Source organism: Ictalurus punctatus, chromosome 2 (genome assembly GCF_001660625.3).
Source record: "Ictalurus punctatus breed USDA103 chromosome 2, Coco_2.0, whole genome shotgun sequence".
Lineage (NCBI taxonomy): Eukaryota > Metazoa > Chordata > Actinopteri > Siluriformes > Ictaluridae > Ictalurus > Ictalurus punctatus.
In genome coordinates, this window is record NC_030417.2 from 21,547,147 (window position 1) to 21,570,893 (window position 23,747).

Consider the following 23,747-nt stretch of genomic DNA (forward strand, 5'->3'; position numbering starts at 1 on the left):
ACAACCAAATAGGACAGAGTGTCCAACAAAAAAAAGAAGGAGATGACCGATGAAGAGGGAGGGAAAGATGAGAGAGGGGAAAAGTCTAGAGACTTCGGAGACGGAGACATACCAAGAGTCAAGAAGGGTTCAACAGCTGCATGGTTTGGACTCACAGCACCAAGAGCTTCAATTTAGGAGGCATCTCTTAAAAAAATTAAGTGCTTTAGATCCATAATTTTATACACTATTGGTTAAACCCTCACATACACATTCCTCTGACACTGTTGGTTTTTTTTTGTTTTGTTTGTTTTTTTTAACAGTATTTTTACAGACATCTGAAAGTATAAAGTAGAATAAAAACACAGACACCCTGTGGCTTTGATAGAGAAATTGCTGAGTTTTGAGGAACCTCTGAGCTTTTATACATACAGAAATACAGCAAGAAAAAAAAACAACAAGAAAACAAAACTCTTCATAACCCAATCTGACCATCACTCAAATTAAAAAATATATGTGTATATATATATTCATATATCTCAACTCCATCTATTATCCGACAGGCCCATTCTTTTAGAAGCCCTGCTTCTCAACAGTCAACACTGAAGCCTGACTGAGAGGGCCAGAGAAAGCCAACATGCTGAAAGCATTTGATGAATCCTGAAGCAGTATGTCAAACAGCAAGTAGTTCCCTGTAACATTGGGGCATTCATAACTTGTTTCAGTCAAATTTATACAGATGTGTCACATCTGTTCCAACATCAGAAATATCAAAATCGCATTTGCAGAGGAGAAAAATGAACATGGACCTGGTTCTAGGACATTCTGGAATGTTTGAAGTCACCACCCACGTTCATGCCATAGTGCCATGAGAAATGAGAAATATGATGGGGCAAAACAGGTCATTTGAATAATTCTGAGCTACTAGTCAACTTCAGACTGTTTCTCTAAAACAGATCTTAAAGCAACCCACTGCCCTCTCTCTACACACCTAGGTAGGATGTCATGCAGTCTGCACTCCCTTTCTCCAACTCCAAACATTGGGATATATTAGAGAGCCCATGCAACCATACAGCTCCAATTAGATGGGCTAAAGCTCCATAAGATTATCTGCCATGTACACAGGCATTGCTGTACACAGAAAAATAAAGAATAATGGAAAAAAAAAAAGAAACATTCCAGTAAGCAGATTAGACCAATGAATGCATAGAGCAAGTGTGTAGGATGTACAAAGCCTTGCAAACGTCAGTGCAGCTATTATCAACAGCATAAGTCACAGAATCAAATAAAACAACATTGAGGACAAGACGCACTTCTTTTAATTCCCCAAAGGAACTACACAAGCAGATCGCTGTTGAGGGAGCTGCATAGAGTGCTTATGGGCTTTGGGAAATGTGCTAGTGCTACTGCCAGCCTTTCTTGAGGAGAGACTGGCCCTCAGGCAGCCAGCTGATGAATGCACAGCATGTATGCTCCTAGCAAAACCACACATAAGGAAAATACATCTTTCTGCAGAGCACCTACTGGTTAGCTTATTCAATTTTGACAGACAAAATGGACAAAACATTAAGCCAGCATTAGGAACATCATAAGAGCTGAGAATTTTATGTCGTATTAGGGGTGCATTGCCTATATAAGTTTATTGTACTGGGTACCCAGCCCAGCTGAGTGTGAATGATGCCAAGTGCACATTCTGCCCCCTTCCTCCAAAGGACCTTTTTGCACTAAGCAGTGGTGATCTTTGTGCTCCAAGTGGTGGAGCATTGCTGGGACTAGAGGCACCTTAAATGGATTCCCATGACAGCTGTACTCATTTCATTTCCTCTAAAAATTCAAAGCCAATGGAATAGTTCATTTGACTTCTGAAGTTAGGTAAGCTCACAGTGGTGCCCATAAAGCCTCCCTAGGACAGAAGGAAGAATGAATGGAGGTTTGGAGTAATAAAAAAATTCAGTAGACGGTCAAAGGTGTGAGACGGGTTGGCAGGTATGAGTTTCTCCAGTTTTTACAGGAAAAATATGATGGGATGAGTGAGACAGTAAGGCCCAAGAAATTGTCCAATCCAGAAAAAAAGCTGTAGATAGTGGGAGAATGCAGAAGAAAATCCACACCAGACAGCGGTTTGAGGCTGATTCATTTCAACATCATGTGAATGGAAAAGAAAATGATTTTTTGCAACTGAAAGTTTGTTTTGGAAGTATGGATGGATCATGAGCCAGAGTGATAAAATAATCTAGTGCACTGTATCAGAGTGGGAGTACAAGTCCAAATGTGCATGTGGATGAGATGGCAAGTTTGCTTTTTAGTTGTGTTTGACTAAACCATTTCCTACCCTATGGGTTTGTATGCCTAAATGAGAAACAAAATGAGAGGGAGTGAGAGAGTCTGTAGGAGGCCACTCCGTATGACCCCTCTGTTTGCCTGGTGCAGTTAACAGTCCTCAGAACCTTCATTGTCAGAGGCAGTGTCCGAGTCTGCCGTGTCATTGAAGATACGGCCCGGGGTTACGATGACTGCCCGACGCTGCTCTTCCTCAGGCACACTCATCTTCTCCTGTGTGCCCTCGATGTGCTGGATAGCCTGTGAACCACAAAATTTAACAGGTATGGTCATCACACACATAGAGCTCTACATATTACACCCATACCTCAGCACTGCCCAACCCCTTATCATACAGAGCAGCTCTTAGATTTCGGCACATTAATGCTCCCTAACCCCTATTCCACCAAAGAAAAAGTGCTGCTTTGGCCAGTTCCTGATCTGAAAAAAGTTTTCATTTTGCTGCCATAATAATATTTAAAGCAGCACAGTTTATTTAAAGGAAGACCTTTAACATATGTGAACATAACATTTTAAAATAAGATTATATTTAGAAATATGACTGATGCAACAGTTATGATCACTACTATGCATCAGTGATCGAAAGAGGAAAGCGTTTTTTTCTGGCAATTGCAACAAATTAGACAGGTTGCTACACTGATAATGCTAAAGTTACTACTATGGTTCCTTTGGGAATCTACACATATTATAATAAATTAAAAGCAACAAATTTATCTGTTGTGCTGCATGTAAATTTTCTGTGACAACACATTCAAATTACTATAAAACCTTTACAGTTATCCATGCTGTGGAGCTCCCATATGACTAAGTAACTAATAGCTATTAACTATTCATGCTAATCAAACTTGCTTTATGCAATTTCACCATAGCTGATCAACCTTGGGGTCGCTACAAGACATAGGGTTCCCCGGAGATGCAGGTGGGGTCCCCGGACATTTTTAATCAACGGTTATTTATAGATTAGTTCAGTGCATATAAACATGTATTTATGAAACACTGATGCAAAGCTAGAAGAAATTACATTCGACCAAATAGTAAAGACATGAGTAAAAATACGCTATAGAAATAAAGCAAATCACTAATATGAAAATACCAAATTCAGCCAAAGCATTTTAAATTTCTTGTTCACCACACTGCTTGGCCTTATTGTAATTGGCTGTAATCTCTCTCCATCAAAATATCAGTTTGCCTTGTGCTAAAGGCCCTTTACCTGCACTATGGTGTCCAAGTTCTGCCGTGATGTTGATGCTGTGTTGATTACAGAGGTAGGGCCCATAGTTACCACTGTGACATGATGTGGAGGAGGTGGCAACGTAGGGGCAGGAACAATAACAGTGGTGTGATGGGTGGGAGCAGACGGTGTGGCTGGAGAATATACCTGGGGGGTGAAGAAATAAAAACACATGCAGATGGAAAGATTACTACAGAGTAAAAATACAGCATGTCGCAGATTACAGAAAAGGTATGCAATGGCAAGAGAACCTTTTAACATTATTTAAATACGAGCAAGGAAAAAGAACTCATGCAAGCAAAGGAGGTGGTAGACAAAATCCTAAAATCCACTCTGTTGAGACTACTGAGCAATAATTAATGGGGAGTGTGCAACACATATCTAGGAATAGTGCAAAATATTTTTTTTCAATCAGGTGTACTAAAATTGAACTGCATGCTCGATTTTTCTATTCTTATTTTGTTGCCATTTATATACTGTTCATCTTTTTACTGGGACTACTTCGGCTGCTGTAACAAGGAAAATGCAAGCATGCATGCAACTATATTTCATAGCACACCAGAGGTAAACCTTGTGATCCAGGAGCATCTAATGCCCTCTGGTGGATAACGTCTAAAATATGCCATAAACCATTACAGGGTATTAAATAAATTAGTAGCACAGATGTTAAGTTTTGCACTTTAGGTTTACACTGCATATCAAACATTAAGGTGTTCCACATTCTACATATTCGTGTGTATAAGAGTAATGTAAAAGTGGATGGGACTATGCATTTACTTTTCTGACCTGTGTATTGCGGGCAGGAGTGCCCTCTCTCTCCAGCTGTTCCTGCTGGTGAAGGCGAAGCAGAGTTTGCGTCTGCACATGCTGCTCTTGCACCTGCTGGGCAATCACCTTCAGTTTCTCAGGGTATAGGTGGGCATCCAGAGAGCGAATCTTTTACACAAACACACAATTTAAACACAGGGCCACCATAGAAATTTAATCAAGAACCACACATTATTTAGAGCCTGTATAAAATATGATTCTAAAATAGACTAAGCAGTGCAGTTCAGCTAAAGGTGCTCTCCACCAGACAGAGCATTGTAGTACAGTCATGTGAATATATAAGTACACCCCATGGAAATTGTTGCCTTTTTTTTGGACAAGCAAACATTTTATCCTCTTTGCATATTAATAAAGGTGATGCACTACCAAATGACAAAACTGCCCTTCTGCAGTAATTTTCACAATTTAATTTAAAAAAAAAAAAAAAAAAAACAGAATAAGTCACATGGAAAAAGTAAACACACCCCTACATTTAATCACACCTTAAAATCTATAAAATTAGAATCAGGTGTTCAAGATTGGGTGCCAGTGATTAGAACCTGCTTAGGGGGTGCAGGTGGAACTTGTCTTATTTAAAACTCTCACATCTAGTGTTCCCTTGGTCATTGAGGTGTGTGGTGTCATCATGCCGAGATCTAAAGACTTCTGTAAGGAAGAAAAAAAGAAAAAAGAAAAAGGAAAAAAAGAAGAAAAAGAAAGAAAAAAAATAAGTCGTGGACGCCCGAGTCTGGCAAGGGATTTAAAAAGATCTCCAAAGTTATTTGAAATTCATCATTCCACTGTAAGGAAAATCATCCACAAGTGGCACAGATTTCAAATGACTGCCAATTTGTCCAGGACTGGCAGTCTCAGCAAATTCAGTCCAAGAACAGACCTGCAGATCTGATGCGAAAATAAGTCAACAAGAACCACAAAATTTCACTACAGGTTCTGCTAGTAAGTCTTGCTACTGTTGGTGTCAAAGTGCTCGCTTCTACAATCAGAAAGAGATTGCACAAATTTGACCTGCAAGGGAGGCGTGCCAGGAAAAAAATCTTTGCTGTCTAAAAAGAACATTAGAGCAAGACTAAAGGTTGCCAAAGAGCATATAAGCAAAGATCAGACCTTTTGGAATAATGTGCTCTGGACAGACAAAAAGAAGATAGAATTGTTTGGCCACAGTATCCAGTCAATTACTACTTTCAGTTCCTTGTTCATGTTTTAAGGCTAAAGGTGACTGGGCTTTCTCAGTGGCTGCTCCTAGTCTTTGGAATAGTCTACCTCTCCACATTAGATATTCCCTTTTCATTTCAGTGTTTAAATCTTCTTTGAAGTCCTATTTGTATTCTTTGTTTTAATTAAGGGTGTACATTTTTCATTGGTCCTTTTTGGTTTTTGTTTACCCTTAATGTTTAATTCTGTTTTATATTTCTTGTACAGCACTTTGGTTTCAACATTTGTTGTTTTAAATGTGCTTTATAACTCAATAAACTAACTAAACAGTAACAGGAGACATGTTTAGCATGGACCAAAGACAGCTTTTCATGGGAAGCACCTCATACCAACTGTGAAGCACAGTGGTGGAAATGATATGGTTTGGGGTTGCTTCATTGCCTCAGGGACTGGACAGCTTGAATTCACAGATTCAACTATAAGTTCTGCATCATATCAAAGAGTGCTTGAAGATAATGTGAGGCCATCTGTCCAAAAGTTGAAGTTGAACTGAAAGTTGACGGTTCAACAGGATAATGATCCGATGCACACTAACAAATCCACCAAAGAAAGCTGGATACCAGTAAGCTGCTGTCAGAGCCTGGTGGACAATTATACAAAATGCCTATAAGAAGTTATTTCTGCCTGCCGTGGGGGGGGATATCACATTTATTGATATTTCTGTTGAATAAATGATTGAAAAAGCAATTTTCCCTTGTTGTTTTGTTCAAGTATATCAACTTTATTAATAGGCACTGTTATACACACCTTCACTGGTATAATTATGCTCTAAGAAACAGCCACTGCTACTCTGCTTATAACTAGCTCTTCATTCTGATTGTTAACTTTACCAGACTGTACTGTTTTGCCTGGTGGAAAAGCATAGCATTTTTCTAAAGACTTTATGTATTGCCAAAAACACCATTAAAGTTTAATTATTACAAACTGATCATTTTGTCAGTCTTATCTTGTGCAGAAATTACTGATACATTACTGAGGCAGCCTGAAAGTGTCACGCATGCAAAGATGACCCCTCACCTGTTCCTCCAGCATCATGCGCACAGAACGTTCTTTCTCCAGCTGTTGCCGGAGTTCAATCATTTCTCGCCGCAAGTCCTCCACCTTCTCCTCTTCCAGAATATCTGGAGAGCCTATTCCTTCATCCTTCTCCTCTGCACGCCTTCTTTTTGGGGAAGAGCCACTGAACTCCTGTGCATGTGGAATGGGGTAGGAATGAAAAGCATTTAAAGACAGTCAACACTGTTCAAACTCTCTTAACTACTGTTGTTTCTTGGTTCTGTCTCTGGAACATTAACTTTGTGTTAGGGTTACTATACTCACTGAGCATTTTCTTAGAAACACCTGTACAATTATCTAATCAGGCAATCATGTGGTAGAACTGCAACACATAAAATAATGTAGATATGGACCAGCAGCTTCAGGTAATGCTCACATCAATCATAAGAATGGGGAGGGAATACTAGGTTTGGGCATTTCTAACACTACTGTTCTCCTGGGATTTTCATGCACAATAGTTTCTAAAGTTTACTCAGGATGTTACAATAAAGAGAAAACATCCTATGGAGTTGTGTGAATGGAAACGCCTTGTTGAGAGGTCAACAGGGAATAGCCAGAATGGTTCAAGCCGACAGATGTTGCAGTAGCTCAAATAACCATAAGACTATGTAGGGTTCCACTTCTGTTAGCCAAGAACAGAAAGCTGAGGCTGCAGTGTACCAGTGTTATTACATTCATAAAAACATTGCTAGTTATTTCATTTTGTATTTTGGTTTTCAATTTCAGTTTCATTTCAATTAGTTTTAATGGTGCATGAATACCTTTGATATCATCATCTTTCGGAAATCATTACTTTTAGGTTGTATTTAGTTTTTAATGTCATGGTAATCATACTCAAAAACATCCCAATTGGGTTCAGCAAGAACTATCATAAAATTTAAAAATTAATTAATTAATTAATTAAATTTAAACAAGAACAACAAATCTCTGCAGTGTCGTTACATAATTTCCCTCTGCTTATGCATCTACCCATTCATCCATTCCTCCAGCTATCGGTCTATTTCATCTATCAATCATCCACAAGCATTTATGATTACACAGGGCATAATAACAGTCCATATGAATGCACACTGTAGCCGATTAAAACTTATATGCACCGTTTATTGTGAGATTTTAGCATGTCAGTTTAGTGCAGTGTGAAATAAACATCCAATGTGAACAACCTTGTTGATGATGGGAACTATTAAAATAAAATTTAGCTAACATAAGGCAGTTTTTCGTAACTTATAGCTAGTTATAGCCAAATTGCAATGAATGAGCTAGCTAGCCGCACTATATAAGGAGTGTCATTGGCTAGATTAAACAATATTACCCTACCTCCTTCTGCAGGTTTTATTATTTTTACTGTTCCTCTCTGACCAGCAATGCAAAACAGTCTGCTGGGCACCGCTTCTCTTCATCTTCAAAACTATCTGCGCTCTCCGAGTCAAACAGCAGTAATCAAGTGTTGCGAGGCAATAGTTGGGTGATACCAACTTGTGCAACCGAGGGGGACTTTTACTATTTTTATCTGATTTATTGAGACAAAATAATCAATTCGGAACACAAATAATGCTACTAAATAAATTACTTCTACATGTATTTCAGTTGATCATGGTATAAATAATGGGGGTGTAATTGCTAGTTCTGCTTATTGAGGAGGTTACCTCCCTCCCATCCCCCTGGAAACTACACCCAGAGAGCTCTAAATCGCTGTTGTGCTTATGATTGATGGATCCACTCTGTTCAATCTTTGTTCATAATTCAGCTCACCCAACATTTAAGATATGAAAACTATTTTTTTCCTCCGAAATTCTATTTTAATTCATATTACAAGGGGATGTTATAGTTGCAGTTTGGTTTTTATTGATTTGGAAACCTCATTTTTATTTCAGTTAATGAAAATGTTTCATCACTGATAGCTTATCATAGTTTTCATTAACGATAACCTTGCATTGGACACAGGTTAACCAAAACTGCACAGTTGAAGGCTGGAAAAAACATAGCCTGATCTAATGAATCTTGATTTCTGCTGAAGCACACAAAAGGCAGGATCAGAATTTGGTGCCAACAGCATGAATCCATGGACCCAACCTGCCTTGTGTCAACAGTCCAGACTGGTAGAATGTAATGGTGTGGGAAAGGTTTTCTTGGCACCGTTTGGGCCCGTTAATACCAATCTATTATTGCTTGAATGCCACCGCCTATTCAAGTATTGCTGACCGTGTGCATCTCTTCTTGGCCACATTCACCAATCTTCTAATGGCTACAGCCAGCATAATAATACACCATGTCACAAAGCAAAACTCATCTGAAAATGGCTTCATAAACATGATAATGACTACAGTGGCCTTCCCAGTCACTGGATCTGAATCAAGTAGAACACCTTTGGGATGTGGTAGAATGGGAAGTGCAGCTGAAAAATCTGCAGGAATTGCATGATGCAATCATGTCAACATTGACCAGAAACTCAAAGGAACATTTCCAACATCTTGTGAAATCCATGCCATGAAGAACTGAGGCTGTTTTGAGAGCAAGGGGAGACCCCAAGCAGTATTAATATAGTGTTTCTAATAAAGTTCTAGTGAGAGTATAGCATCTATATTAATTTTGGGTACTAAAACATGATTCAGATAAAGCATTACTACATGCTCCATAAGGACTCTGTGGAAGTTATTATTTCTACACTTCACAGAGAATATCCCATTCTCACAATCACATTAAATCATGAAGTTTCTTAGTGTCAAACAGTGTCCCACTGGCATGCACATTTTTTTCCAAAAGGCAAAAGTAATTTGGCTACAATGTTATGTTATGAAAGGAGATTTATTTTTTATTTATTATTTAGCAGCTGTTATTTGTGCAAACACACAGTACAGTACTGTGCAACTGTTATATTTATTTTTATGAATTCTGTATTGTTGAGTCAGTACAAAAGCAATCAGATTTACAAACATAACATTTCTTACAAATATGTAAAAAAAAAAAAAAAAAAAAAAAAAAAAAAAATTCATATTCAAACAAACAAACAAAAAAACCATAATGAAGGCTCCCGAGTTTTGCATGATTAATAAAAACTGCAAAAACTGTTCCTGGGACTACTATTAAATGGAAAAAAAAAAAAGGGTCAGCACACCAAATATTGACTTTGTTTAGTTTATTACTGTTTACTGCATATTGTATTATTTTTCTTTTAAGTAGAAAGATTTGATTTCAGCATTTTTGAAGTCATCTATACTTTACAGCATTTCTTTGCATGTGCATGACTTTTCCACATTGACACTCGTTATGTTTCTAATAAATACAATCCACAGGGACTGCTCACTAATGATTTCTGATATGTAAGAGTTAGAAGTTAAAAATAGCTTGCCAAGGCTCACCTGGATGAAGCGCTTAAGCTGCGTGTTTTGCTGCAGTAGCCGTGTCTTTTCCTGCTCCAAAGAGAAGATGTATTCGGCAGTCTGCTGCAAGATGGCAGCCTAGGAGGCAGGGAAAAGGAAGGATCAAATAACACCTCCAACACTGGCATAATTGGCAGCATTATCTGAGCTGACAAATGCTAAGAACACTGAAACGTAAATGCTCTTATATGGATAGTGACAAATAAAACTATTCTTTCAACTAGCACAGAAGGAACACAGCTTGTGTTTTATAGTAGAATTGTAACCAATAATCTTAACAATTCCCAACATAAATGAAGTGTTTGTTATACGCCAAATTCTCATTTATTTATTTTTATCTAAAAGTAGACAAGAAGAACCCAATTAAACAAATGGATATATATACACACACACACACACACATTTATTTATTGAGGAAAATTAACGAATATTACATATCTAAGTTGCAAAAATACATGAACCTCTAGTATTAGTATTTAATTTGAAGGTGAAATTAGAGTCAGGTGTTTCCAATCAATCAGGTGAGTGAGCACCCAGCTTTACTTAAAAGAACAGGGATCTATCAAAGTCTGAACTTCCAAGCATGCTTGTGGAAGTGTATCGTGGCACAAACAAAGGATATTTCTGAGGATCTCAGAAAGAGAGTTGTTGATGCTCATCAGACTGAAAATGTTACAAAACCTTTAAATCTCTAAGAGAGTTTGGACTATACCATTGCACTGTAAGACAGACTTTGTACAAATCGAGGAAATTCAAGACCATTACCTTCCCCAGGAGTGGTCGACCAACAAAGATCACTCCAAGAGCAATTCGTGTAATAGTCCACAAGGTCACAAAAGGAACCCAGGGTAGCATCCAAGAAACTAAAGGCTTCTCACATTGACTAATGTTAATGTTCATGAGTCCACCATCAGTTCAACAGTGAACAACAGTGGTGTGCATGGCAGGGTTGCAAGGGCAAAGCCACTGATCTCCAAAAAGAACATTGCTGCCTGTATGCCAAAAGGTTATTGGGAAAATGTTTTGTCGACGGATGAGACCAAAATAGAACTTTTTGGTTTAAATGTTTAGAGAAAGGAAAACACTGCATTCCAGCATAAGAACCTTATCCCATCTGTGAAACATGGTGGTGGTAGTATTGTGGTTTGAGCCTATTTTGCTGTATTTGCCAGGACAAGTTGCAATCATTGATTGAATAATGAATTTGGGATTATATCAGCAAATTCTAAAAGAAAATGTCAGGACACCTGTCTGTGAACTGAATCTTAAGAGAAAGTGGGTCATGCAGCAAGACAATGACCCTAAGCACACAAGTCATTTTACCAAAAAATGGTTAAAAAGAAGAACAAACTGAATGTTTTGGAATGGTCAAATCCTAGTCCTGACCTTAATCCAATATAAATGTTGTGGAAGGACCTGAAGCAAGCAGTTCATGTGAGCAAACCCAGCAACATCCCAAAGCTGAGATCAACAGTTACCAGAAATGTTTAGATGCAGTTATTGATGCAAAAGGGGGTCACACCAGATACTGAAAGCAAAGGTTCACATACTTTTGCCACACACAGATAGGTAATATTGGAATATTTTTGTCTACTTTTAGGACTTAGGAATCTGCTGATGTTTTAGGTCATATTTAGAGCAATGCAGAAATACAGAAAATTCTAAAAGTTCACAAACTTTCAGGCACCACTATGTGCATGTAATGTGTAACATTACACACACACACACACACACACACACACACACACACACATTGTGTAGGACCACCTATGGGAGAAAAGCAAGCAATTTTCAAACTGAAAAAAGAGGGAAAAATCAAATCAGAGCCATTGCACAAGCATAGCCAATAGAAAAATTTGGAATGCCCTGAAAATAAATAAACCACGAACAGACAACAAAAACAGCAATTGATGACAGAGCCGTTTATTTAAAAAAAAATAAAAAATAATAAAAAAAAAAGGCCACAGGGCAGGGGTGAAGGTATCACAATCGCCACTTGAAGACTTACAGGCCATACCACCAGATGCAAACCACGCATCAGCAGTAACAATCAGAAGGCCAGATTGGAAATACAGAGATGAGCCCCAAAATTTCTTCAACCAAGATTAACCTCTACCAAAGTGATGGAAAGGCCAAAGTGTGGAAAAAGAAGGGACCTGCTCATGATCCAAAACAAACAAGCTCACTGATCAGTCAAACATGGTGGAAGTACAGTCATACGTTGGGCTTGCTGGCTGCTTCTGGAATGGGCTCACTAATCTCTATGGATGATTTAACTCATGATTGTAGAAGCAAAATTAACTCAGAAGTGTAATGACACAACCGATCTGCCAATTTACAGAGAAATGCATCCAATCTATTTGGGAGGAATAATCATGCAGCAAGACAATGACCCACAATACACTGCCCAACAAAACAAAGGGACTTCTTCAGGTGATAAAAGTTTAAGTATTTAGACTGGCCAAGTCAATCGCCAGACCGTAAACCATTTGAGCACAAACAACAATTGTCATTGGCGCTTTTCTCTCTTTCCCCCCACTCATTTTTAAGTCACTGTTGAGTGACTGTGCGGCCATGCACGTTTCATTTTCACTTTACCAGCAATTCGGAGGTGGCAATTGCTTGAATGGTGGGTTTATTATTATTCTTAATGACAAACACAACAAAAACAGTACAATGACAAACTCGTTTATATTAATCAGAACTATTATTAACAAAATGAATAAGACTGCTTTATTAACAAAACAATCATGGCATACACCATGCTGTAATATAAAATAAGTTAACATAAAAAAGCAAAAGTCTGCAAACACTGTGGAACCAAATAAATAAGAAACCAATATAAATTCGCTTATATTAAACATTTATTAACAAAACGAATAAGATGGCTCTCATAACATGACAAATGAAATCTGACTCCTGCTTATCTGTGCTGTGACTCAGTTTTTAGTTGTAGCATCTGTTCTTTAACTGAATTAAATGATTTTTATTACTATAAAAAAGCAAAACGACAATGGGGGAAGTGCCATGGTGGGCAAGTGATGTAATCGGTGTGTGGCATAACACCGTGTAACACCAACTATTGCAGCAAGCCTAATCAGAAAATGAAAGCTGAAATAATGATATTATCCAATATTCAACTTTTGAGCTCAAGTCCAAATGTCTTCACTGTATAGTAAAAAAAGAATTGGCATTGCTGTTCCAATAGTTTTGATGGGGATTGTATACATACACGCATTCTGAATTCATTTTATTTATTTATTTAAATATTATAATGCGTTTTCTAATATTTTATTGTTTCTATAGTAACAGCTCATACACAGACTTGTATGGTGGATGCCCCACATAATCCAAGACTAAAAATAAACTGATTTTTAAGATGTGTTTAACAGAGTAAAACAAGCATTCATGTTACTTTTTTTTTGGTTATGAGACAATTAGTAAAGATTTATGGAAGGAATCATGGTTGTATCCACTTTGTAACAGTCATGGTGCTTTGTAAAGTTTATTAGCACAGCAAAGTCTTCAGGACAGAAGATTTTATGCAATCCAATCGGCTGATCAAAAGAGCCAGAGCAAGGCTCCGGAAGGAATAACTTTATCATGGCTATAACATAAGTGAATACAGGAACTAACTTATCTCTCAGACATTCCACAAAATTAAATACAACTATAACCTGTTAATGTGTGACCTTTCATATATGAATCAAATAAACATTGTAGCTGTTAGTAAATTTGCCATATACAAGCCAAAATATTGTGGATAGTTTGTCTTAATTCATTGGATCTTGAGAAACCAATACAGTAAAATCTTATAGGTAATTCATGCTACAGCCTCTATCATCAAGCACATTAACATTCTGTACATCAAACTACATGATTGCAACATTTGAATTTACTCAATTTTATTGTGCATATTGTTTTGTTACAGAATATTTATTAAAGAAAAGTGACTTACTTTGCTCAACTTCTCTCCATCACTGTGTGGTATGAGTGTTTTGAGGGACTGGAAGCCAGCGTTGATGCTCTGCATGCGCCTGCGCTCATTGCTGTTAGCAATCTCCCTGCGAATGCGTCGTTCTTGGTCCCGTGCTGTTTCTGGTGTAAGGGGGATGTTTGCTAAACTGGAGGGAAAGACATAGTTCATCCAGTGACAATTACAAAATCAGGGGAGAATGACATTTTGTTGGGTGAGGGATAAATCTAAAAATGTTAGATTTTAACACTAAAAAAACATGTATAAATGTGTGTGTATAATAATCTTAAATGTTGACAAAAGAATTTCCTAAAAGTTTCTGTGACTGATTTATAAAAAGTCTACGTAAACAAAAAGTTTTCCTAATGTCTTGCCACCTGTGCAATTAATAAACAGACCACATCTTAAACCCATGCTCATGCAAACACACTGAAATCACCTAGAGAATTTGGCAAATGGTAATATTTCCACTAAAATGGACTTCTCATGGTCCACTCATCATGATGGGTAAAGAGTATAACTGCTCAATGGAAAACATTAGAGACAGATGAGGTGATAGTCCAGTTATCACATTTCTCACAAGGATATTTTTATCTTTAATTGAACTTCCATATTTCCTTTGCATCTTTTCAAAACATATACCAACACTGACACAAGAGAGACTGTCTATACTTAGATCCCAAGCAGCAAAAAATCCACCAACAGTTCAAATGATAGATCACTATTGGCTACACTGTACATGACCATTTGAGATTTAGCCATAACACATCCTACTTATTTCAATGGAGAGTTCTGCTGCATTTGTGCAGTGTATGATGGTTGTGCTGCTGCCTTTAGTCAATCAGACAAGAGCTTCATGAAACCCTTTTAATTTGTCATAACCAAATCCATGTACACATCATACAGCCAAGAGGCCAAGTGATGGCATGAGGACACAAAATGTGCAAATGGACAAACTGTCATGGTGCGTTTTGGCTAGGTCCTGAAGCCAGTAAAATCAAGACTTTGATGATTCCAAGAACAATTAAATCAATCATTACTAACTGTAGGTCTGCACACCAATGGCTAATTTGACTATTACAATAATAAATGATAATCAATCAGCACAAAAACTGGGTGTGCGGCAGGAACACAACTGTATGTCTTAACACAACTTAAGACAATCCACCTACTGGCATGTTTTGGGAGGTGAGGGAAACCAGGAGGAAAACCACACAAACATGGGGGGGAGGGGGGCAAATGGAGAATGTGCACAGGAACACTGCCCAGACAGTAACCTGAGCTCAGGATTGAGCGAGGAGCTGAGAGGTGGAAAGGGTCCTCACCATGCCACCCTTAATGATTTATCACAATTATTCTGCCAAGTTATGAACAAAATACTACTAATGCATGAAACAATTTCAAAGAGGAAAAAATATATTATTCCTTGTTCAATATATGCCTTTATTGGTTTAAATGTATAATTCATTGCATCACAATAAAATTGTTTCTTACTTTAAGTGTGTGTTTCTTTTCAACGTGTAGCCAAATGAAATTGCCTTTGTCTGGAGTTGCACTGTGTTTTGGAAACAGAAGCCAGAAAGTATCCTGCGTGCATTGTGATAGGTCTGACAGTTAACCCATAGGAATTATCATTTTCCCTCAATCCTGAGCTCAGGTTACCGGCTATGTGGAGTTTTGCATGTTCTTCGAGTGTACACATGGGTTTCTCCAGTTTCCTCCCACCTCTCAAATACATGCCGGCAGCTGGATTGGCTAGATTGGCTAAATTGCCCCAAGTGTGAATATGTCGGTGCACGGTACCCTATAATAGCCTGATTTTCCATTCAGTATATATTCCTGCCTCACACTCAGGGCTCCTGGGATAGACTTTGGATTCATTGCAAGTGGGACCAGGATAAAATTATGATTAAACTTGAATGAATATTATATGCACCGGACTTAAATCTTAAATCAAGACTTAAGTCCATAATTAACTCGTGGTCAATCCATTAAGGAAGCCAATACTTGCAAACTGACTATTAATTGCACAGCCATAACCAAACAAATAATACACAAGTAAAACTATACAAACTAAAAACAAATTCAGTGTACAAAAGAAACAATTCCTTTCTAAATCTCTTTAATATTCGAGCCCATTAGTTTATTTTATCTAAAGTGCAAGTGCACTATAGACTTGTTTACAAGTAAACAATTTGGTGGGCACTGGTCAAAGGACATTTTAAGCCAATATAGGGCATTGCAGCAATCCCCATGTCTCTGGGGAATGCAAATTAGAAGCATTACACTTTAATCAAAACAAAACCAAAACATTTGTTTTCACAAAACACAATTTGACCACAGAACAGTATCGTTCCTGTGGAGTTCCAGCTACTTGCTCTTACAATTTACGTGAAAAGTGATTTCTCCTTTTTACAGAAATAATAAATTATAAAAAAATAAAATAAATTTAAAAAACAGACTTTACCAGACCATTAAAATACTTGACATGGATCAACACAATGACGATTCCTATAGAAATGTTACTTTGGCACAAGTTAAAAAATATATCATTCTCTCTTCTGGCACGTTTTCCAACTATTCCAAACACGAATAAACAACTGCGGCTTTAAATCTAGTGCTTTGGAGTTTAACTAGAAGCGAGGCACTACATTTCCCAGAAAGCTTGTCGCCACGTCCTGAGCTCGCCCCGCCTCCCCCTTGAGATCAGGCTACAGACGCATTGACGGGCCTTGCTCAACATACACACCCCCTTATAAAAGAAGCCCTTATTAATTTATGAATGTGCTACTCATTAGCTTGATTGCTTTCACGATCTAGAAGAACGGAGTATAGAATCGGCTGAGGATAATTATTTAACCCTCATAAAATGAAGGTGAAAAGCACAAATCCCAGCCCTCCGCCATTACAACAATGCTTCTCTACACAGCTTCCTCTCCGCTTGTCCATGCGGCAGCATGGCAGGGCTACGGGAATAAAGGCGCAGTCCAAACACCGAAAGCGCACTCTCCCGCCAAATCGTTGACGCTGTTAGAGGCGCAAAACACGTTCCAGTTGATGGGATTACAGTTACAGTGTACGCGGGGTTTATTCGGTTTTTACGTCTGACGAGCTGAGAGTTAGACGACGACAAATCCTCGCTGTAGCACAAGCCACAAGCATGGCCGCACTGCCCACAATAACTTTAGCCCGCTCTCGCAACCCATCAAACACCGCGTGCAGTAGCGCTCTACTCGGCCTCAACTTTCAAAAATACAACACCAATTACACACCAGACCACCATCTTAAAACCTAACAATGCACAAAACAACGCGAAACGTCCAAAGGCGCTGAAATTACGTCCATTGATTTGGAATCGCCTTGCAGCAGCGCAGCGGCGTGGTGTGCACGGAACCACGTGGTTTATGTTTGTTAGACACAAAATGTGTGGATTTAGCCAAATTATCTGCGAAGTAACGTTAGTGCGATAGCGTACAAGTTTGAAACGAACATCCCAATACCACATCAACATTATAAATGCTGTCTTATTTGAGGTATTTCCCGTCTTACTCCAGGAGATTGGTCCGTGCACACAATAACATACCGATCGGGTGAAGCATGTTGCCTCATTACTTCTGCTGCCTGGCGCGCGATAAAAGCAGAAATCATGCCTGCTGATAATCACGGACTATCAACGGAGAAAAGGTGTGCATACATACCTACACAAACCCCCTATGACTTCTTTTTCCGTTTTCCTAAAATGTTGCAAGGAGGGCACCTTCTGAGCTGGTACCATGAAATACTCCATGCTTTCCTCTCCAGCTTTGAGTCCGCGATTCTTCCGAACACTTCGCTTATTGCGAACAGACGCTCTTTTCTGCGGTGTATTCGCGAGCAATCGCGCATTTAATAAAAAAAAAAACAATTCAGACTGTGCGGCTGAATATTTTTGCAGTTGTTTGCATACGAACGCAATGTCTGCTGAGCGTGAAGAGTTGTAATGATACTCTACTTCCAGCTGATGGGGTTCCCTCGTAGTGTGTGGCGCTCTTTCTCTTTCTCAATCTCCCTCCCCCTGTCTCCCTCCCTCCTTCTGCATGTACGTACGTGTGTGTGTGTGCTTGTGTCTATTTGCAGCTGATCGGATGTCTTTCAAGGCGGGAAACAGCTGGTAGGAATCACGCAGCACTACAAAAACGCCGTGTTGTTCGGCGGGGTGAAATAGCCACTGTACATAAAGCATTATTAATTCAACTACACACACACAGCCTCGCATTTCAATCGACAACGTTATTTATTTTTTTACCATACAATTCAGAGAATTTATCGTTATGTCATGGATTTGAGCTGTGTGTTCAGTGCGAAAACCTGTTTGTCGAGTGTCGTATTGCAAAATAAAATCTGACAAGAACCCGCTTCAAGTGGACACATTTCATTGTCAGGAGTGCGCTTACAACCCTGTACAGTAGTGAGGTGAACGCGAGCTCAGCTGACGACTTGGCAGGACTGAACAAAAACAGTAACAAGCGCGAGGGAGGGAGGCGCTTACACACATACACGCGCGCGCGCGCTCGTGTTGAATTCGTACACCATTTTGCTTGTATGAAAGAAAAGGAAGAGGAGGTTCATAGCAGCTCCCGAGTCCCCTGCCACTCCCGACTTGTAGAGGCAACTTTAGTAAACGGCACACGCGCTGAAGGGACAAAATGGGAGCGGGCGAGGAGAACCCGGAAGTGTGTTCATGTGGCCGCTGGGGCTAATCATGTTTGATCATTTTTGAAATAAATTGTTTATTAGTCAACACAATGTCCAGCATTTTGGTAAAATGCTATCTGAGAAGTGATGAAAATGCACGGGGAGTGACATCATTTGCTGACTTAAAGCGTGCACAAGGCGTTGTTAGTTTTTATTTTCACTTTTAATTACATTAGGGACGCTGGCCAACATCCGTTCTGGATGAGAGAAACGCACAAATAGCTAACTGATGATGATGGAATGAGCTAGAATGCTATGGTAAGGTAAATTGAAACATTTATTTCTTTACACACGTGATGTCTACTATCCTAAAGTCAAATTGAGTACTGTGTATTTCAAAATACACTTTTCAGTGATATACCAAACAATCAGAGATATAGACAGGACAGGACAGTAGGACAAAACACTTATTAGGGTATTTAATTAATAACATTACATTTCAGATACCTTAAAACCGAAGTTGATGAATTTTAATAATAAATATAGCTTTAAATATATGCTAAGAAATCTTAGCTTTTTGCCGACAACTAACAGCAGACAGCTCTGACGTGTGCTGAATTTTATGAAATTTTACCCATACTAAGAGTCTCAAAACATCTCAATATATAAAGAAAATTCTTAAAAATTTATGGCAACACCATTTAAGATATCGAGAATTCTTTCATAATTTTTCATCAGCCATGTCTCAACTTTATTCTGCTTCCTGCTGCCTGTTGGTGGTGCTATGATGGTGATGGTGCTATCCATCCATCTTCTATATCACTTAATCCTTTTCAGGGTCACGGGGAACCTGGAGCTTATCCCAGGGAGCATTGGGCACAAGGGGGGGTACACCCTGGACAGGGTGTCAATCCATCGCAGGGCACACAATCACACACACACACACAACACACATTCATACTCTATGGACACTTTAGACATGCCAATCAACCTATCATGCAAGTCTTTGGACTGGGGGAGGAAACCGGAGTACCCGGAGGAAACCCCCGCAGCACGGGGAGAACATGCAAACTCCACGCACACAGACCCGTGGGAATCGAACCCCTGATCCTGGCGGTGTGAGGTGAGCATGCTAACCACTAAGTCTCCGTGCACCCCGGTGCTATGACCGTGACTCACAATAGCCACCTCCATGTGCTCAGCTCCTAGTACAAAACATACAGCTCAATTTTCATTTAAATCACTGCACTCAGATGATATGAGACACTTCCTGTTTCCTTTTTTTCCACCATAAAATTATTGCCTCGGCATGGTGAAACTTTTCAAGGTATCAAAAATCCCTACGTAATTTAGCATCCTCATTGTCTTGCCATACATATACGTACCTATACATGCAAGTATGTATGATTTTGTACCATGTAAAAGTGGGTCCTAAAAGCCCTTGAACACTTGAAAAAAAAATCCGTAGGAAAACAATAGATCAGGGGTGGACTGGAACCAAAAAGTGGCCCTGGACTTTCTGGACCAGAGTGGACCACCACACCCGGCCCACAACACTCCACATCATAACACACCGGTTTATTGATGGTTGGACCAATTTTTAATACCAGTTTCTAGCATAAAAATATAATACAATACAGAAAAATAAATGTCATTTAAACATATTTATTTGAAGTAGCGCTGAACAGATATCAAGTGAAACTTGATATATTTGTGAAACAGAAACAGAAGAACAGCATGACAAAGAATATAACACAATCAAGACAGGATGTTAGCTAGTCAGAGAGCATCATCTGGGTGCAGTGTCGGAGAGCTGTACAACTACTAATCAGGACTGAAACTTTATTTTTAGCACTAACATGAATCCACATCTGAATGGCACACTATCATCATGTGACATTAAACTCACCTATGATCATGTCTGCAGAGTTCAGAGTTTCTTTTGGGAGCAGGTCAGCAGAGCTTTAGGAGGGAATGAGGAGGAGGAGAAGAGGGGTGTATACAAATAAGAGTATGTGTGTGTGTGTGTGTGTGTGTGTGTGTGTGTGTGTGTGTGTGTATGTGCATAACTCCACATTATATCCAAAATGGCCGATTTCCTGTTAGGCGGAGCTAATGACTAATTTTGAAAGTTGATCAGCTTGATGAGAACAATATATGTACCACGTTTGGTGACTGTAGGTAAAACTGACCCCACCACTTTAAAAGGGGGTGCTACAGAGTCCCCCCTACATGCCCATGTCTTAGCTTTTGCCTACTCTTAACCGCCGATGACTCTGACGTATGTGCTGACATTCATGAAATTTTAAGCATGCTAAGGGCCTCAAAAACACCAGAAACGAGCATTAATGTTTGATGGAAACACTAACAAAAATCCTTTAACAGTAGATATAAAAAATCCTCTAACAATTTTACATCAGCCATGTCTTGACATTATTCTGACCAAGTTTGAGGCAATTCAGGTAAAGATAAGAGGATTATTGCAAAGTCTGTTGTAAGTCACACACTTCCTGCTGCCAGTTGGTGGTGCTATGACCGTGAGTCACAGTCATCACATCCATGTGATCAGCCACCAGTACCAAACATAAAGCTCAAGTTTATCTAAATCACTCAATGCATGCAGAAGATATGAGACTCTTCCTGTTTACCTACAGAGCCCCCCTAAAATGACCATGTGCTATCCTTTGTCCAGGCCTAATGGCCGATGACTCTGACTTATGTGCCATTTTCATGAGATTTTGAGCATGTTAAGGGCCCCAAAAGCCCCTAAATAAAAAAATAAATAAAATTTTAAAAAAGCATCATAATAATAATCCTTAGGAAAACAATAGGGCCCTGCACACATTCAGTGCTTGGCCCCCTAATAATAAGCCTAAGCAAAACATTAGAGCCCTGCACACTTTCAATGCTTGGGCCCTAAAAAAAAAAAAAAATAAAATAATAATAATAATAATAATAATAATAATAATAATAATAATAATAATATGAAGCAGAAGAAGAAGAAGAAGAATCCATTAATTAATTAACTGATTTTTTGCCAATAGATTAGAATGATGAATCAATAAAATCTAGAGCATGTTGCAGATCAAAATGATAAAACCAAATTCATGGACCCCTGAGTGGCAGAAACCATAAAAGCATTTGACTTATCATCATTTAGATTGAATCTCAAAGATGCCACAGCCATCTGGCTGGGAGTTCAAGAGAGTAAAAGTAGCTAGAGTCATTTTTTGGCCCTGTTCAAACCTGGTATTAGCAACCATCTTGAGTGATCTGAACACAAGTGGACAGCCAAAATGCATGGTTTACACCTGCCATTTTGAATGCGTCTCCAGTGACCACTTGTGATTGAATTTCATACATAATTTTTGCTGGAGGAAAAATAGCTTCAGTAAAACTTAAAATGTCCAGTAAATCACAAAACACAAATTCTCCACTTTGCATTTACAGTGACCACTTGTGATTGGATTTCATACATCATTTTCACTGGAGCTGCTTTTGTGTCTGCTGTTAGAGCATCTCCTTTATCCATTAGCCTAGCAGTGAAGAACTCTACAATTCAGTGCAATTTCCAAACAGTCCCACAATATTTAAGTATTTTCAAGCTAGGGCAGGGGAGTACAATCTTATCCTCAAAGGGCCAGGGTGGGTACAGCTTTTCATTCCAATCAAGCAGTATGTCACATGAATACCATTCCTCCAGCGAAAAATCATGTATGAAATCCAGTCACAAGTGGAAAGTTAAAACACATAGTTGTTTACATTTTGAATCAATCTCCACTGACCACTTGTGATTGGATTTCATACTGTACATAATTTTTGCTGGAGGAAGGGTGTTGTCCACATTGATTATGTTTGTTGTCCGCTGCATTTGTATTCAGGCTGAAATGTCCCACGATTCCTATCTTATGTAATCAAAATTATGATTTTGATAAGATATCTGACTAAAATATCTCGATACTAATACTGAACTGATACAACAGCAAAAACCTAAAACAACAGGAAAAGTAATTGAATAATAGATGACAGAACACATGGAATCTGATGTCCCCTATACTTGATTATTTATGTGATTATTTATTTATTTATTTGCAAACAGATTTCATTTATTATACACAAACAGTGTATAAGACAAGGTCTGTTTGCTCAACACAGAGCGTGTTTTCTAGTTGAAATAATTCTTGACAAAAATGTACGTGCCGTGATTAGCATTAATAATTGATCATTTATGGTGGTGTTGATCTGCAGTGCATACTTCATACAACAGCTGATTTTTATCAGCTTGCAATTTAAGGTAAATTGTTACCACCTTAGCGTGTAGGTTTAAATGGTCTTTGTGGTGTCCGTGGGCTTGCACTGACTGTCAGCTACGTAAGCAAAATAATGCCATATTTTGCTTTGTGCATCTGCTTTGCTCTTGCCATATACGGTCAGCAAGAGCACTTGTATTTGCAGCCATGTCTCTCATTTCGTCACCATGAAAGCTGCAGCGCATAGTAGAGGAAAAAAGTTTGGCACACCCAGTGTGCATGCATGCAGGGAGTGGAAGCAGAGCACTGCACACACATTGCCCTGCTGTCACACATCGATGCAAATCAGGAAATATGGCTCTTATTAAAAAGCAGTCATTCTTAAAGTATCGGTACTAATAAAATGAGGAATAGTAGGCTACAGTTTTTAACTGCAGGGTATTATGATACCTTTCTAATATAGGTATATCATGCAACACTAAAGCCAACAAATCTGGTGATGAAATCTCAATCAGGAAGTGATGGTGTATCTCATTAACAACTTTAAGCATTGTCATGAAACTTGGTACGTGTCTTCAGGACTACGCAACAAATTTCATGACAGTGTCTCCTAGAGCTGAAAAGTTACAATGACGTAGAAAATGCTAACAAATCTAATCTGTGTTTTCATTATTCCTCCTATAAATTACACCCAAAAATCATCAAACTTGGATCATATCAACTTAAGACTTGTCTGCACAAAATTTATCAGATGGACTTTTTTATATTGAAAACCATTAGACAGGATTTTGATATTGAAAACCATATGACTTAGAAAGCAT

General features: G+C 38.7%; 1 protein-coding gene across 3 annotated transcripts in view; it reads right to left on the reverse strand.

The window, feature by feature from the left end:
• The window catches only part of tfap4 (transcription factor AP-4 (activating enhancer binding protein 4)), an 18,218-nt gene extending 120 nt beyond the window's left edge, over positions 1-18,098 (reverse strand). Inside the window, exons 1-8 of one of the 3 annotated variants that reach the window (XM_017456799.3) lie at positions 17,701-18,098; positions 13,985-14,150; positions 10,006-10,104; positions 6,608-6,778; positions 4,964-5,023; positions 4,337-4,486; positions 3,530-3,697; positions 1-2,559 (exon numbers count right to left, since the gene is read on the reverse strand). The exon at positions 1-2,559 is cut by the window's left edge and continues 120 nt beyond it. In XM_017456799.3, coding sequence (XP_017312288.1) covers positions 2,410-2,559; positions 3,530-3,697; positions 4,337-4,486; positions 4,964-5,023; positions 6,608-6,778; positions 10,006-10,104; positions 13,985-14,150; positions 17,701-17,789 — 1,053 coding nt within the window. In that variant the 5' untranslated portion in view covers positions 17,790-18,098 and the 3' untranslated portion in view covers positions 1-2,409. Of the gene's footprint in view, positions 2,560-3,529; positions 3,698-4,336; positions 4,487-4,963; positions 5,024-6,607; positions 6,779-10,005; positions 10,105-13,984; positions 14,151-16,469; positions 17,541-17,700 lie in introns of those variants that run through there. The other 2 variants (XM_017456807.3, XM_017456802.3) reach the window with 2 other exon arrangements.
• Positions 18,099-23,747: the final 5,649 nt, after the last annotated feature.